At 43.6% G+C, this 17926-nt stretch overlaps 1 protein-coding gene across 1 annotated transcript in view; it reads right to left on the reverse strand.

Moving 5' to 3' along the window:
* Window positions 1–4767, reverse strand: part of Snd1 (staphylococcal nuclease and tudor domain containing 1) — a 396722-nt gene extending 391955 nt beyond the window's left edge. Inside the window, exon 1 of the mRNA XM_032906855.1 lies at window positions 4484–4767. Within this exon, the coding sequence (XP_032762746.1) occupies window positions 4484–4558 (75 nt within the window). The 5' untranslated portion in view covers window positions 4559–4767. The remainder of the gene's footprint in view (window positions 1–4483) is intronic.
* Between the last annotated feature and the right edge of the window lie 13159 nt (window positions 4768–17926).

Consider the following 17926-nt stretch of genomic DNA (forward strand, 5'->3'; position numbering starts at 1 on the left):
GGTAGGAACCCAAGGACCAGACAGAGCCTGACGAGCACTAGATGCGCAGTAAGTAGCAGTTTAACAGAAAAAGAAATATCACAATGCCGGCACAGGGGCACATGCCCACATTCCCAGCCCTCAGGAGGGTAAAGGCAGGACTGCCCCAAGTTTGAGGCCAGCTTGGTCACCATAGTACTTCACAGTGAGATCTGTCTCAAATAAGAAAAAAGGAGATATGATTATTTCTTCCTCTACTTATTTAGTTACATGGCAGCACTACTTGTCAGCATAACTGGACCCAGATGGATGCTTTGTTTTCGCTGAAAGATTTCAGAAAGTGTCCAAGACACAAGAACAACTTCGTGTTCCTTTACTGATCTTGACTGAAAGCTGCCATGCCTAACTTCTCTCCAGGGAAGTCTTACTCTACTTCTGCCCATGGCCCCTCTAAGAGATTGTTCTACAGCTACCTTATACTTTCAAACGGTAAACCAGGGCATTTTAAAAAGCTTAGGCATGCTCTGTTTGTCCCTCCATAAAATAAGAACAGACAGAAAGAAGAAAGTCAAAAGCTGGCTGTGAAGCACAGGCTTGTAATCCCAGCACTAGGGAGGTGGAGGCAGTAGGACTGGTGGTAGTCTGAGGTGACAGAAGTTGGAAGACCACCTGTGACACACGAGACTCTTGTCTTTAAAAAAAGAAGATAAAACAGGCAAGCCAACATCAACAGCCTACTCTGTCCCCACTCAAACCTCAACAGAAACACCCTCTTAGCTCAGACGGTTAAAATATACCTAAGAATAATAAACTGAATTATAGGAAGGATCTCCTACAGGATATACATCAAAGACATTTCTAGAAAGCTACCTGGGAGAGAATTTACCCTTTACCACAAACTAACAGCCTGAGTCCTAAGGATATAGAAAACTATGGTCACTCACTGTACCTTTTTCTTAGTCGACACTGGGAAGCAGAGTTGATGTATAAACCCATGAAGACTGACAAAAGGTCCTTTCTCTTTAAGAGGGGGGAAGTGTGGGACAATTCAACCCGTAGCCTCCCACACCAAAAGCAGAATAAGGTAAGCCGTGCCCATGTCTGCTGCTGACAACAGGCACAGAAGACCAAGGAGCATGCACGCCTCATCTACAGTTGGGAGAGCCAAACTGACATGTGAGCCTGCCTCAGGAGATACCCCAAAACACCAAACTTCATAGAAAAGTGGAAAGACAGAGAAGGTGCTGTCCCCAACACACAAAGGAAACCTGGTGGGTAAAGCCAGAGAAAACAGCTTTTTCTTAGCAGCCACCAAATGGGGTGATAGGACGTAAGTTACCTATGTAACAACAGTAGACAACATCCTGCCACAGCTAAAGGAAGGTCCAATGAAGCAGTCAAAGAAACCCAGAGTTGAGAGTGTCAGGGGTTTCAAGAGTAAGATCTGACTTGACAGAGACAGTTAATTATCCAAGCTGTATTTTAACCATGTGCATCTTTGTTAACCTTATCCTGACTCAAAACACAGAAATCTGTGTTCATTTTTCCCTCAACCTGACTTTTTTTTTTTTTTTTTTTTAATAACAAGACTGCTCTAAAATGCCTGTGTCAACTTACTGCCCACTTCCTCCTTAAGGATACTCCAGAATAAACTGTCTCCTCCCCGATGCAGACAGCACACAGAGCCACTGGCACAGGTCATTTTTTTAAATGCTAGTTTAAGAGTCTTTGAAACTTAGTTCTCAGAGACCAGAGGAAACAGACTCTATAGCCCCACAACACTCCTTTTGCCAGAGAGAGAAAAGGAGAGTCAGAGGGGGAGAGAACTATCCCTTCTCACTGCAAAGCTCTACCTTTAACCATTTCTGACCCTCAGATCAGCCCAGTCCACAGGAAGATGAACTGCCACTCAAAAGCCAGCCTTTTCTCATTCAGTTCCAATTTCTGCACCCTTCCAAGGGGCAAATGAAAGCAGCACCTCTGTTTTCTAACTTAGCAACCTGCCTCTTGCTCTCTTCCCTGCAAAAGAGCTCCACCCTCCTGTGCACTCTTCTTACAAAGCAGTTCCTAGTACCACTGGAAACGATTACCCTCCAGAAAAATACAACTTTGCTTGGTGGAAGAGCTTCAGAGAGCAATTTGTCATTGGTCAATTCTTCACTCCAGACAAGGCTCCTAAGCCTGGCACAAATCTGCTGCTGGTAACTCACCCACCCAGTCCCTGCAGTGTGGTCAGGTCATGTGGCAGTCCATGCCTGGTACAGACTGCTCAAATCACTGACTCTTAAAGACCATACAACAAAACACCCCTATGCACGCAGCAACCGTAAGCACCAAATGAAGTCATACAACCACGACTGCAGCAACCAACAAGTCATGGACAGCATCTAATCTTTTCGCAACTCAATTACAGTCAGCTTCCCTTGTAATTTGTGGTCATGCATCACTGGCCCCACCCTTTATGCTAGAAAGTAATACCCTGGAGTCCTTCAGTCAGAGGCCTCACAGCATGGTTTACACTGGTGTGTGTATGGTGGCAGGCAGCCCTGGGTTCAAGTTTCAGCTGTACCTCTTCTTACCAATAGAAAGGTACCTGTCTGGGTAAGTTAAGCCTATCTGAACCTCAGCTTAGACATCTGCTTTCTAGATGATATAAGTAAGATAATATGGAGACAGAACCCAGCTGAAGATGCAACAGTGACTGCTGATAATACAGTGTCCACAGGGAATGTCATCTGTGAAAAGGAAGTCACCTCAGACAACTCAGATACCCTGGAGGCTTCCTACAACTTCCCTCCCACAAAAGGGAGGCCTTTAAGAAAAAGTAAAGCCCTAGCGAGAAAACTAAAAAATTCTACTGCAGGCCACTAACACCACACAAGTCAGCTAAGTGACATGTTTGTTCCTATAATGAAGAGAAGACCGGTACCAATGAAAGGGTAATGAAAGAGGAAGCAGTTCAGGAAAATCCTTTCAAGAGTCAAAATTTCAGAGAGAAAATATGGACCTTGGAAATTCCCTACTTATTGAATCTAATGAATTCTGACTGTCCAGATATAAATAGAAAGGCAAAAGGACAACATTGAACATCCCAAGAATCTCACACACAAGCTGCATGTTCAAGAGTTGCATATGTGTGCGCACGTATGTGGGTGTATGTTAGGGAACATGTGCCTGAGTACCCATGCAGGGGACCAAAGATATTGGAGCACAGGAGAACATCAATGTCTTCCTCTATTGCTCTCCACCCACTCGAGAAAGGTCACTCTCAATGCACATAAAGCTTGATATTTTAGCTAGGCTAGCCAGCTAGCAAAAGCCCGGGGTCCACCAGTATATGCCACTGGCAACACAGAGGTTATAGGCAATGGAACAGGCATATCCAGCTTTAATTCGGGTACTGAAGACTTGAAACCAGGTCCTCATGACTGAACAGCAAGCACCTTTATCCAATGAGCCATGTCCCTGGTTCCCCCTGCAGAATATATTAATCCTGTGAAAGACAAACGGGACAGCAAAAACAAGAATGTTTTAAAAACTGGCTCTTTGGAGAAAACTATCTTCCACTCTGGAGAGAAAAGTCGGAGTTATGATATGAAAAGCAATCTAAAAGATCACAGCCATCTCAATCAGAAAAATCTGTTAACAAATAAATGTCAGATCTCAAAATGTGGGAGGATAAAAAGGAGAAACAATATAAAAAAATAGAACAGATTTATGCTACAAAGTTAATGTGGAAGTGGGGGGTGATGGAATTCAAAATCAGAATGAAGAACTCAGAATGAAGTGAGCAGGATCTATATTAAGAGCCCTACACAGGGAATCAGAACACCTGGGCTCTTCTTATTGGCTCCAATCCAAACCGCCATGTGCCCTTAAGGCAAGTTACTTACCCTCTTTAAAACAGGCTCCTTGTCCTTAGGAAGTGAGGAAATGCTACTTAGTATAAGATCCCTGCCAGGCTAAATTTTTAAGTTAAAAGCACACAAAACTCAGGAGCTTCCAGGCCTAGAAACGAGACACGGAGAGAAGAGGGGGAAAGAGTTGAGAAAACTTTTTAAGTAACTGAGAGTCAGTGGAAAGAGAAGCTTCGTGACAGGCAAGCACTCCTGGGGTTCCAGGAAAAGATGTCAGGATCTAGAAAAACTGCGAAGTGATCGACATATGTCAAAAAGGACAGGAAGAGGGGGATGGGAGTAACTATCCGTGAACTATTTCCGTTAATCATCGGTAATAGACCTGCTTCTGCTAAACAGCCAGGGGCTCCGAAAGCCGCGACCACGAAAATCACTGTGACCGAATCGTGGACAGGTTTGCCCGGGAGGCAAAAGTCAAGGGAAGTTCGTTCGGGTTCTGCCTGGTGAAGATTCCGAGAGTAGGTGGAGAGTAAGGGGCAGAGGAAACGCGAACTGAGACCATGCAGGCTGACGGAAGGTAAAGAAGTCAATGCCTGACTCCCGCTCCAAGGCAGCAGAGGGGTCCGGGTCCAGGGCCCCGCTCTCACCATCTTGACGATGCCCCGTTGCACGGTGGGGACCGCGGGTCCCCCGGAGGAGCCGCTGCTCTGCGCGGAGGCCATGTGTGGAGCTGGAAAGACAGAGAGTGGGGCGGCCGGCCGGACTGGAAGTGTCAGAGCGGGTGTCGGTGCTGGTGAGAGGCTGCAGCGACAAGGAGAAGGCGGACGACAGGCTACCGTCGGTGGACTGGATAGAAGCGCCAGGCGCACACTAGAACAGCAGCGGGACTGGGAGCAAAAGAGGAGACGCGATCTCGGCCGCCGCCACACGTTCTACTCGCCGCGCAAGCGTGCCAGAGCGCCACCTCCCTCTGGCCAATTAGCTTCCAGAACCCGCTAGAACTCAAGCCAATAGGCACTCTGTTTATGAAGCTCCGCCCCTTGGTCCCAAAACGGGTGCGGAGCTCCAGGAAGCGCTGAAAGAGCTGATTTGCGGTGACGGGAAAATTTTGAGGCGGGACTTCCGGGGAAGTCTGAGCCGGTGGTGTCGGGAGGTGTAGTGGGAAAGAAAGGACACGTCAGCATCTGGCCGTGGGGCGCGGGGAGCCATGGGAGCCCTGAAGGCGGGGCCGGCCTCGCCCTCCTGCCTGGTTCCGCCCCTGCCCCGCCCCTCAAGCGGCAAAGCGCCCACGTGTACCCGGAGGTTCCGGAGCTGTACACCGGAACTGGACAACAAGGGCTTGGGTCCTGGAACTAAGGAAGCCGTCCTGAAGGAATCTCACTGCTCGCGGAGTTCCGACGTTTCACTTCAGCAGAACAGAGGAAACTTTTGAAAGTCGCTGCCACTGGATAACCTACTGGTGTTAGTCTTGCCCAGGAATGTGGCCGCGAATCTTCCTGCGGTCTGGAGTATCACAGGTCTAGTGCTTGTGAGTTCCACTAATGTTTGTTGATGGAGGTAATAAGCATATCTCTTAGATAACGCGCGTCCTGCTCACTGAGAATAGCCTCGTTTTTTCCGCTACTTCCCCTGCTGTTCCAGCTGTGGTTAGGAAAAGCCTTGGGATATGCCATCCCAAGGCTGGGCGGGAGACGACCCCTTACCTCACTCCTAACCTCAGCTCCAGATGGGACAGGAAAGCCATATTCAATTGGATGTTTAGGGAGAATTTATGTCCTTGGAGTGCCCCTTTTTAGAGCATAGGTTCTAGTATGCATTACTTAATAATGAAACCTGGCCCTATGCTAAAGACACCACTTCCACTATAGCTTAAGTTTGAGTAGTCACCCATGTCTCAAATCAGGGTCAAGTTTTGGGGTCGGCATCTTCCTATATCTCCAAAGGCAAGTCCAAACCATGAATTCACCCTATTCAAAAAAGAAAGTGGGTCTTTATGGATACATTCAAATATATATAAATTCTGGTTTGCCCAGTATTTTGTAATCTCAGCTCCAGGACCTTGTCTTTAGTGAATTTGACCTTTGCAACAGTTTAACCACTCTCCAGGATATTTGAAGCAGTTGACATCATAATTCCAAACATCTCATTTTCTGATCATAATTACTGTCCTTTTTCCCTACTCAGCCAGTTCTCTTTTACCTTGTACTAATTTTCTATTTCTACACAACCATTGATCCTCCTAGTCAATGCTAACAACCAAATCATGTGGAGCATGAACATGCACAGAATATACTACCTGTTAAATACTTTTTCCCTGCAGAATATAATTTAGTCCTCAGGACAAGTCTACAAAGTTCATACAATCTGTTTCTTCAAAGGCGGGCATTGATGTATTATTTTTCATCTGTTTATTTTTAAGTGAACAAGAAGCTCAGAATGGTCCAAGAGGTAAAGTTATTTGCATGCAAGACTGTTGACCCGAGTTCAATCCCTGGGACCTACATGGTGGAAGGAGAAAACCACCTCCTGCAAGCCGTCTTCTGACTGCTTATGCAAACGGTGACATGTGATGCTTGCATACACACACACACAGATATACATATATATAACATATATATTAAAAATGTAATTAAAAAAAAAAACCTAGTGAGCAATGCTAGGTCAGTATCTTAAAGGATAGAGTCAGGATATGAGTTCGACTGTCTACCATACATAATCCTATCTTAGATTATCTACCTGCTTCTCCATTACACAAACCTACCTCATCCTCTGCCTGCATTAGAATCCATAACCTAGACAAAGATGTTTAATTCTCTAGCAAGCTTCCCATGGGGGTGGGGATGGAGGACACAGCTGTGTATGAGCCTTCTGTTTCCCTTTTCAGTCCTCCATACTATTACTCCACTGTTCTTAACATATGCACTTTCCTGTCATGCCAGTCTCTCAACTTCAGGACAGAGTTCAACTCCTTCCATAGCATACCTGGACTACTTTCCAGTTACTTACTCTCCTCATTGTGGTTTTAGCATCTATTTACTTCTGGGGAAAGTCTAGAACTTTCTGTAGTGATGAAATGCCCTCTTCATGCCCTATCCAGCATGGGAAGCGCCAGCCTGCTGTAACTAATGAGAACTTGCAGTACTGCACGTGCAACTGAGGAAATGAATTTTTAATGTTATTTAAGTGTTATCAATCTAACACACATGGTTGGAAACTATTGTATCACACACTATCAAAATAGGTGATTAAAATTTAAACTTGCTATTGCTAGAATCTTTTATTTTATTTTTACTTTTTTTAACTTTTTATTGATTCTCCATGAATTTCATATCATGCACTCCAGGCCCCCTCATCTCTCTGTCCCTGTCATATCTACCCTTTGCTCTTGTAACCCCTCCCCCAAATAAACAGGCAAACAAACAACAAAGTATAGAAAACATTTCGTGGAAGGTATACTGTACTGCCCAGTCAAGGTTCTGGGCCTGCTCTCCCAAGTGCTGTACCCTCCTGCCCTCACACCCTCAGGGCTGGCTCACCCTTACCTTCTGTGATCAGGGCCAACCCCACCGTGTTGGCCAGACAAGGTGTAAGAGTGCTGCAGCAGGCAAGGGACAGGGCCAGTTTGCCCGATTTCACGAGCCCAGGGCCAGCTTTCCCAAGAGTTAAGGAGCTAAGGGGTATGGGGCATCACCTCTACATCCATGCCACAGCAACAAGTGGCAGGGCCAGCCCTTCCTCTAGTCCTTAGGGCTGGCTTGCCCTCACCCCCTCAACCAGGACCAGCACTACTGTACTGCTACCTTTTATGTAAGTTTTTAAAGTGTTCATATATGCCTCGTGCACCCCAAACTTGATTAAAGTGCATAATGACATAAATCGCCCTTTCCTTTTCCCTAAATTGATTTGTGAGATAAGGTCTCCTCAAGTATCCCATGGTAGCCTTAAACTCTCAACTTTCCTGCCTTAGCCTCCAGAGGCCTTGGATTCCAGCCATGTAGCAGCATTCTCAGCGTGCATGCATGTGGACGCGTGTGTATAATACACACACACACACACACACACACACACATATATATATATATATATATATATATCATCAGCCTAAAATTTTACTTTGTAACATTAGAAGTAGAACTCATGCCCTGTTTTAAAGAAAGAAGAAAAGAAAAGGAAAACTAGGCATGATGATTCTTGCCTTTCTAGTCCCTGCATTGAAGAGGCAAGAAGACTGCATGAGAGGCCAGCCTGGATTTCATAGTGAGTTTCCAGTCAGTCTAAGGTACACAGTAAGGTCTTGTCTCAAGGAAACTAAGGGAGAATTTGTTTTTGATAATTTTTTTTGGGGGGGGTTGTTTGTTTTTTAAGAAGAAAAAGAGGAAAAGAGAGAAGAGAATCTTGGAGCACAAACCTATAAATCCCAACACTTGAGAGACAGAAAGAGGATTATACCTGTTCAAGGCCAACTTGGGCAAATGCTAGGTTAGACAGGGTTGCGTAGCAAGATACTGTCTCAAAATTCCAAATAAAGAAAAAAGACAATTTGTCCTAGACTTTGGAGGATAAATACTTTGCAAACTTATAGTGCAAACTTCATATATTTGGGTAATGGTTACAAAATTTGTAATTGGTCAACCTTGAACCTAGTTGTACTGCTATTTAGTGGCAAGGTCAATTTTCATTTCATTCTCCTGAACGGCATTCAGTCCTTTGAGCTTGTCAGTTGTTTGTACAAATTACATAGTTTACTCCTGCTCTAGCGATTGGCTTTTGAGCACTGTGGAGTTTTATCACTGTAGAAATCTGCCGTACTTATTTCTAAGGACCAAAACATGAGCGGTCTCCAGACAACGGTAGAAGCATAGTGTTCCGGCTCGCTAACAAAAGATGGCCAAGCGAGGATGGAACCCGTGCGTTTCTTTCTATTCCCAGAACCTGAAGTCAATGCTAGCACTCAGCTACAAAGGTCTCACCGAAGAATAGCAAGCTGCTCAACTCTGAGATAAGCATACCTTTTCTCTCACAGATCAAGGAGTTGGAAATACCTGTTTAAAGGCTCAGTCTTGTCAGTAAAATGTGCAGTTCTCTTGGCTTTTCTTTATAGTTGTAGAATAGCTGCTTCGGCTCCAAGCGCTGGAACTAAAAGAGGAGGCAAGATGAAGGAAAGATCAGTTCCAAAAATAGCTGCCCTTTAAAAACAAAGCGTTTGTTTTCTCAGAAGTACTCTTTACAAGGCCTCACCTCACTGCAGAAGCAACAAAGACGTCACTTTGATTGGCAAGGGAGAAGAAATCAAGAAAGGGTACTAAAGTGGCATCAACACTGCACTTCTGGTTCTGTTCTGCCTTCGTAGAACTCTGGCCTATTCCCTATCTCACACATTCTTCAAGGCAGAAAGCTCGTGTGTTAACCTTGCTGTCTCTGGACAGGACGCTAAGGCAGACTCCCTCAACAGCCTTCAAGGAAGACACGGAGCAGGGATCTATTGCCTTGGGTTGTTCACCATGGCTCCTGCAGTTCTAGCACTATATAAGTCAGTCAAACACACTCAGCTTTCTACTCCAGTGTGCTCACCCAATTCCTTCTGCTTCCTTACCTATCACTCAGTTCATACAGCTTTCCTCCAACCAGAAATGAATTCCCCCTCTTCTGTATCCCCAGACCCTTTAAAAATATGAGCTCCGGGGTTGGGGATTTAGCTCAGTGGTAGAGCGCTTGCCTAGGAAGCGCAAGGCCCTGGGTTCAGTCCCCAGCTCCGAAAAAAAGAACCAAAAAAAAAATATATATATATATGAGCTCCATATCCTTCCGGTACTGTAGTTATTTGTGTAGTGGTTAAACATTCCTATAAATTTTATTATAATAAGCTCCTATGAGTCAGATACACAATGTCCCATTTGCCTGGCATTTCTTTTTTAAAGAAAGCATACCAGAACAAGGTATGGTGACTCATTCCTGTAATCTCAACACTTAGCTAAGGAAAGAGGGATGGATACTGTGAATTTGAGGACAGCCTCAGCTACATGGTGAGTTCCAGACTAGTGTAGGCCATACAGACTTTGTCTAAAGAAAACACCCAAAAGGGGTCTAGGAATATAGCTCAGTTGGTTCAGTGCCTACTCAAGGTGAACAAAGCCCTAAGTTTGATCTCTAGCACTGCATAAAATCGGTTGTGGTCACATACTTCTGTAGTCCTAGCACTCAGGAGGGAGAGGCAGGATATTGAGTTCAGAGCCAGCCTGGCTGGGCTGCATTGAAGTTGTTTTCCATTGGTTTGTGTTTGCACAGGAGTTAGAGATCGTCTTACTTCTCTTTTCCCTTCCACCAGTGTTGGGGATATTTAGAGTGGGAGCTGAGATTACAGTGAGGACTATTATCATTGAACAGTTTGTGATTTATTTATGTCCTCTGTGTGTGAGTGTTTTCTCCGCATGTATGTAGGTATGCTACATGTGTGCCTAGCGCCTACAGAGGCCAGAAGAGGATACTGGGTGCTCTGGAACTGGATGTTTGTAAGCTGTCATGTGGGTATTGGGAACTGAGCCTAGGTTCTCTGCAAGAGCAACAAGTACTGGGCCATCTCTCCAACCCCTCATAGAACAAATTTTGACATGGAATAATTCATTGAGACATGGATTTTACTTATCTCCTGCTTACAGTAGTCTGTGTCTCCATTTCTTCCTAAACTCAAGAAACCATGTGCATCTTAATTTCAAATAGGACAGGCTAGCTGTTAAAACAAAAGAACCAGTACAGGTCACTTACTACTTAGTGACTGTGGTGGTTTGAATAGGTATCCTCCCCACCCCCAGACTCGTGTGTTTGAATACTTGGCCCATAGGGAGTGGCACTATTAAGAAGTGTGGCCTTGTTGTAGATGCAGCCTTGTTGGAGTAAGTGCGTCACTGTGCAGTCTTTGAGGTCTCAGATGCTCAAGCTAGGCCTAGGGTCACTTTCACTTCTGCTGCCCTTAGATCAAGATATAGAAAACTCTCAGCTCCTTCTCCAGCACCATGTCTGTGTGCATGCCACCATGTTTCCCACAATGACAGTAGTGAACTAAACCTCTGAACTATAAGCAAGCACCAAATTAAATGTTGTCCTCTATTAGTGTTGATATGGGCGATGGATTGTCGTGTGTAAACGCCAGTATTTCTCTTTTATTTAATAGCCCAAGTCAGTGGCTTTCCATATTATCCAATCACCCACCTATTAGTAGACATTCTACCAAAAAAAAACTGTTCTGAGCATATTCTGGGGGGTTACTCAAGTTCATCTTAATATAGGATCACATTGGAAAGAGTCCATGGAAGTGAACTTACGGTTAGCGCTGTGAAGATATCACACACAGCCAAGTTTTCAAAGACATTTCCAGGCTTCTCCATCCCAACCATAGAAGAAACAGCATCCACTACGGAACAACAGTTCAGAGCATATACTCTATCCTGAAGAATCCAGCCATTACCATTCTAATCTTTGGGCTTCAGAGTATTGGCCACAACTCATAAATTGGTAAAGAGTGGAATTTCTGGCTATTTCTCCTTCCATGCAAAATAATCAATTAGGTGCACTGACCCAAGCTCTGAAAACTGAATAGCTAGATTTGTAGTCATCACTGTCCTACAGGAATTCCCAGAGAAGGGAATGGGCAACTGTAGCCACTGGTAAGCCAGGCCTGAATCCTCTCTTCCTCTCTCACTCACAGGTGCAGCTAGGAAAGCTAAGTGTAGGGATTTGAAACATTGAGCCCTTTCACACAGTTTGTATTCGAGGCCTATTATGGCACAATCATATATGTGTGTTTGTGCACTTCTATTAGACAAAACAATGCCACTATAGATACTAACTTTGTTGTCTGGTTGGTGAGATAGTTTCCAGGACATGATGGGCAACTCAGGAGAAATGATCATCTAGTGGGTCCAGGTTAAGCATTTAGTCCTCCATTTTAAGACTCAGTTACAAGTCTTATTGGCAAACTAATGATAGTTTGAAAATCATTATTTTCAGAGGCTTTGTTGTAGTACTATAATAACCTGGTCTATGACTCACCTATATGACCTTATAAGATTCACTTGACAGCAGTACTATCTGCCACAGAGGGGTCAAGCACTAGTGTGTCTGCTGAATTATGTGGCCAAGGGACAAAAACATTTACAGGTCAGCTTGGACCAGTTGCACAACCTTGTCTTGTTCTGGACTCCATGCAAAACTAGTCACTTTCAGGACACATACATGGCATTTGGTGTAGAAGTTTGAATCCTGATTCTCAACATTTTCTTTTCCTACTTCGTGAAATTCAGAGCAGTCATCTATGGCATGCTTGTTGCTGGGACAAATATGTTTGGTGTTATCCATGTATGTGCATGTTCATGGAGAGCTGGGACTCTTCAGGAATATCTGGAGTCCCCAGTGCTGACACTGTGCCTATCTGTGTGGTCACATCACAACATAGACTATCCGTGTAATTGATTCTCATGGACATTGTTGTTGGTAGGTTTATAGTAATGGGATTAGAGATCCAATTTTGGAAACCACAGAACTAATTTTTTTTTTTTTTTTTTTTTTTTTGGAGCTGGGATCCAAACCCAGGGCCTTGTGCTTGCTAGGCAAGCACTCTACCACTGAGCTAAATCCCCAACCCCCAGAACTAATTTTTTAAAATTGTTATTGTTGGGTGGTGGTAGTACACACTTTTAATCCCAACAGGATTAAAGGGAGGCAGAGGCAATTGGATCTCTTATGAGTTTGAGGTTAGCCTGGTCTACAGAATGAGTTCCAAGACAGCTAGGGCTACACAGAGAAACTCTGTCTTTACTCCTCACTGCAAACCGTTCTTATGGTTTGTTCTTCCTGGCCCTGGGGAATGATTCTGTCAGTGAACCACTTACCATGCAAGCTGTTCTGATCCCTAGAACCCATGTAAAAATCCAGGCATGGTTGGCATACACTTGTAGTCCCAGCTTGGTGAAATGGGAGGGGAAGTTCCAAATCCCTGGAGCTTGGTGGCTGTCTAGCCTAGCCCACTTGGTAAAGTTTCCAGGCTTGTCTCAAACAAAAGGTAAGAGACACCTGAGGAACAGCACCCCAGGATGTTCTCTGACCTCCATGCCCATATGCACACATGCATGCACACATACACATGAATGCACACATGTACATATACACTATACAAAAGTAAATAAATGCTTTGTTCCTCTAAAACCTATCTTGTATCATACATCTACTATTCATATTTCTTCAGGGAAACAAACTAAAGGCTTATCTCTAAGCCTGTCTCTGTTGATTTAAGGACTAACTTTTTTAAAAAGGATTGTGTGTGTGTGTGTGTGTGTGTGTGTGTGTGTGTGTGTGTGTGTGTGTTGTAAAAATGTATGTAAGTGCCTGAAAAGGCCAGAAGAGGGTGTCAGGCCTCTGGAGCCCACTGTGATGGAACCAAAATCAAGTCTTCTAGAAGAGCAGGAAGTACTGTTAATCATGGAGTCATCTCTCCAGCCCCAGAAATAACTCCTATAATTAAAAGGTTAGCAAGCCCCAAAGCCACAGAGCAAGCTGGAGAGCCAAAGATGACACTGTTAAGCCTGGAACCCTGTTAAGCGTGTGGTGTGCACGCTGGAAAAACACTCTATAATTTGGCTGCATCCCCAGCCTGATTATTGAAAATTTCATGTGGTTTGACCTAGTAAGGTTACTTTATTGCTTACATAACAGGCAAAGGAAAAGAGATCTTCTGAAACACATACTTTGAGACGAAAGACATTGATGTGGTCACATTGTATGTTCTCAATCTTCTGGATAAAGTAGAAATAGAATCAGAAGACAGCACGCGTCTCTATGGACGAGTGGCCCTGGGGCCCTTTCCAGGCAAGATAGTGACCCGAAATGATCAAAGGCTGAACCTCTGTGTTGGCATGATCCCCACCAGGAAAGCAATATCAGCCATCTGAGCTAAGGGACCAGAATGCAAAGATTAACCAAAGGAAGAGATCAGTAGTGGAAGGATAAGCAGCAGCAAAATGAGACCCCTGCTTTGAAGAAGAAAGCAGATAGGATGTTCAGAGTGGGCCAGCCCTCCAGTAAAAGACCGGAGTCCAGGAGGACACATCAGAGCTCCAGGCAAAGGGCACGGGTGGAGCTGAGACACAGCCAGAGTTCAGAGGGCAGCTTAAGAGGTGCATGGTCCACTCAGAGTGCCTTTCAGGTGCCTCTTGCTGGATCTTTTCCAGATTAATTCTGCCAGAAGGTACATCTTTGAGCCACGTTCCATCCTAACACTAAAGAGACAAAACCCAGAAAACTCTCCCTAAGACTGTTCTTTGTAACAAATTCCAATAAGAAATGGTTCTGTGAAACAGCAAGGCAATTCTCAATACACAACACTCGGTTGTTCAGCAAGGAGTGGTTAGTAGAGTGGCTCTCTTAAGAGTGCCTCAGGGTTACAGGATGTTGCTTCATTCCGAAATTGAAACAAGCTACTAAACAGCTGGAGACTTATATGATGTTTATGCATTTGAAAATGAGACTCCCACCGTAGGACATAAGCTTTTCTTTGCCTGGAGCTTTGCCCCTGAAGCAGAAAACAAAGATAGACAAAATCTATATGGTCTGAGACCCAGGGTAGCATCACTGTACTGAGTGGTTCTCAACCTGTGGGTCTTAACCCCACAGGGGCACATATCGGTTATCCTGGGTATCAGGCCTTTACATTATGACTCAACAGAAGCAAACTTACAGTTATGAAGTAGCAATAAAAGAATTTGGGTTTGGAGTCACCATGACATGAGGAACTGTATTAAATGGGTGCAGCGTCAGGGAGGTTGAGAACCACCGTGCTAGGTAAACTTTAAATTTGAAGTCTGCGAGAAGTACTGGCAGCCAAAACAGAAATAAAAATGATAATATGAGGTGGTAATTTTTTCGTTGATTCCGAGCCAAGCGCTTTCCTTGATACTGAATTTTAAAGGCATTTATTACATATAAATTATATATAAAAATCCCAATACAACAGTCAATATTTTAAAGTTTTTTAAAGAGATGGAGAAATATTACTGTTCTTGTAAAAAGTCCATACAAAAACCTAGAAAAATACTTTTTGATTGTAAGTTAGTAAAAATTACATGGTAGGAAAAGAATAATCATAACATAACATATGTATACATATATGTAAACAGTACCTATTATATATGTGTAAACAACAAGAAAAACCTTTGCTTTCAAAAGTAGGAGCAGGAGCTGAGGAAATAGTTCAGTGCTTACTATTCAAGAATACTTGAGCTGGAATCCCCAAGAACCCATGCAAAGAGCCAGGCCCAGCTGTGCATGTAATTACGGGGTAGAGACAGCCAGATCCTTTCTGGCTAGCCAGGATAGCCAAAAATCAGTGGGTACGTTTCTGGTTCAATAAGAAACTCTCTCCTTAAAGAACTAGACTGAGAGCAATTAAAGGAAAACTACAGACATCTTCCTCTGGCCTCTGAATGGCCTGCATACCCATATGCACACTACACACACACACACACACACACACACACACACACACACACACACACACACACAAACCATGCACACACAAATAATATCAAAACATTTAATTCTTACTTGACAAATACCTACATCCGAAACACATCAAAAAGGGAAAACAAGACTTTCAAAAATCATGCAAGTGGACCAAGAAAAGATAATATGTAGGCATTCATCAATACTATCTTTATGAATGAAGTTATACAGAGAAACCCTGAAATTGGATTCCCCAAACTTGACATGATTCTGGCCCTCCACTTAATGGGCAGAATGGAAAGAATTCAAAACAAATGTGCCCTAAGGATTGAGAGTACTAGAGTGTGGCTGTCAGGAATGTTTGTGAAACTTGGTCCTTGTGAAACTTGAAAGTCATTTAACATCTTTAAGTCTCAGTTTGCTCGTCTATAAAATTGGCTGCTGTGGAACTGGATAAGACAATGAATAATTTAGGATACCCTAAGATTTAGCTCTTAATCGATTTAGAGATGATGACAATCTGGAGGACTTAAACCTATTGAAAGTCTAAAAGACAAGAAAAGATAAAGAATATGGCATTTATTTAAATAAAATGAAATACCAAGTAGTCATCAAAACTACACATATACAAACTACGTAAAATGCTATATTAAGCATCTATAATTCATATAAGCCAATATGCAACATGTCCTTTTACATTTATGCAAGTTTTGCACATTGAGTGCAAAGATTTAGTAATATGTGTGGAAATCAAAAATAACTCAACAACAACAACAACAACAAAAAATAACCCAACAGAAGTTTTACAGATGGAAATGGAATTTAACATTCTTTTTTCTTGATGACTAATGTCTCTAGGGTTCATAATGATTTTTTTTTCTAATAAACCTAGTATCTAGGCCTGGTGGCATAGGTCTCTAAATCCCAGCTACTCAGGAGGCTGAGGGAAGAGGATGGAAAACTCAGGGCCTTCCCGCACAACATAGTTAGATCCTGTCTCAACATAAGAAGTAAAAGTAAGAAGGAGGAGGAGGAGGAGGGGGGGGGGAGATGATGTAGTTGAGATCCTGGGTTCAATCCCCAGCCCAACAACCAAACAAAAAACAGACAAACAAACCGGTTCTCCTTATTAAGAGATGAATTTCTTAACCTTCTTCATTGTGAAATATAAGAAAAGTATCCAAAGCAAAGCCCATTCAATGATTTTATAACAGAAGGTTGAAATCCGCCACCCAAGTTGAGAAATGAATGTCCAACACCTCCTTGTTATCCTTCCTAAATGTGAAGATTTAAAAAAGAAAAGTAATCTGTCTAGAGTTTAACAATATGTAACCCTTCTTTTGTTTAGCACGTGAATAGATTCGACCACATTGTTTCCCATGGCCTCTTCCGTCATCTTCATTGGAACCATATACCAGCACGCTTGTATCCATTCTATCTAAAACCATTTGAAAGCTCCTGTTGTCCAAAGATGACCACAGCAGTGGCTCTCAAACACTTTTCTAAAAAAGCAAAAACAAAAGCAACCTTTACATTTGTTCTCTTAAAAAGTGGGATCCCGTCTCTTTCTTTCATTTTGGCGCCTGTGGGGGTCTGCTGGGAACAGAATCTTAAAACAAGGAAGTATGTCTGGAAGGCTGAGGAGAAAGGTCATTTTTGCTGGCTACAAGTGAGGTCTCCGGAACCCCAGAGAGCACACAGCTCTTCCTCAGATTGAAGGTATCTATGCCAGAGATGAAACTGAGTTCTACTTAGGCAAGACAAGTGTGTATGTGTATAAAGCAAAAAAGAATACAGTGACTCCTGGAGGCAAACCAAACCAAACCAGAGTGATCTGGGGAAAGGTAACTCGGGCCCACGGGCCCACGGGCCCACGGAAACATTGGCATGGTTCTTGACAAATTCCAAAGCAACCTTCCTGCAAAGGCCACTGGACAGAGTCCGTGTGATGCTGTACCCGTCCCAGATTTAAACTACCGGGGAATAAATAAAAGTGGATTTGTTTTTTGCTTGTTTGTTTGTTTGTTTGTTAAGTGGGACCTGTATGGGTCTCTGCTCTCCCCCAACCAATAGAGTACTGCAAGAGTACCATTTCTTTTTGTTTGTTTATTTATTGACTCGTTTTTGGAGAAAGGGGCTCTAGTCTATAGCTTAAGCTGACCTCAGACTCCCGACCCTCCTGCTTCACCCTCTTGGACTCCTGCCACCACACCCAGCTAGCAGATGTGGTTTCCAACACTAGATTATTCTAAATGCCGGATACTCCCACGGCTTGAGTGCTTGCACTTGGACCCCACCCCACCCCCTTTTTCCTTTAAACTAAAAATGTCTTTTCCACTGTTGCTTTCCTTAAAGATTTCACATCCGATTAAAACTTCCTAGGGTCAGGGAACTTGAGAAAAAGAGAAGCAGCTGGAACATAGTGGAAGCACAATAAAAAGTTGTGCTTGATTATGAGATGGAAGTGATAAACTTTCCCCCAACAAAGTACCCCAGAAGTGTTTCGGTACCCACAGAGGTCGCCCATCCTCCTTCCTGCGGAAGGCTCCTAGACAGCACATACCTCAGTTCCCCTCAGGATCAGGCAGTGGGGAGCCGGC

Source organism: Rattus rattus, chromosome 6, assembly GCF_011064425.1.
Source record: "Rattus rattus isolate New Zealand chromosome 6, Rrattus_CSIRO_v1, whole genome shotgun sequence".
Lineage (NCBI taxonomy): Eukaryota > Metazoa > Chordata > Mammalia > Rodentia > Muridae > Rattus > Rattus rattus.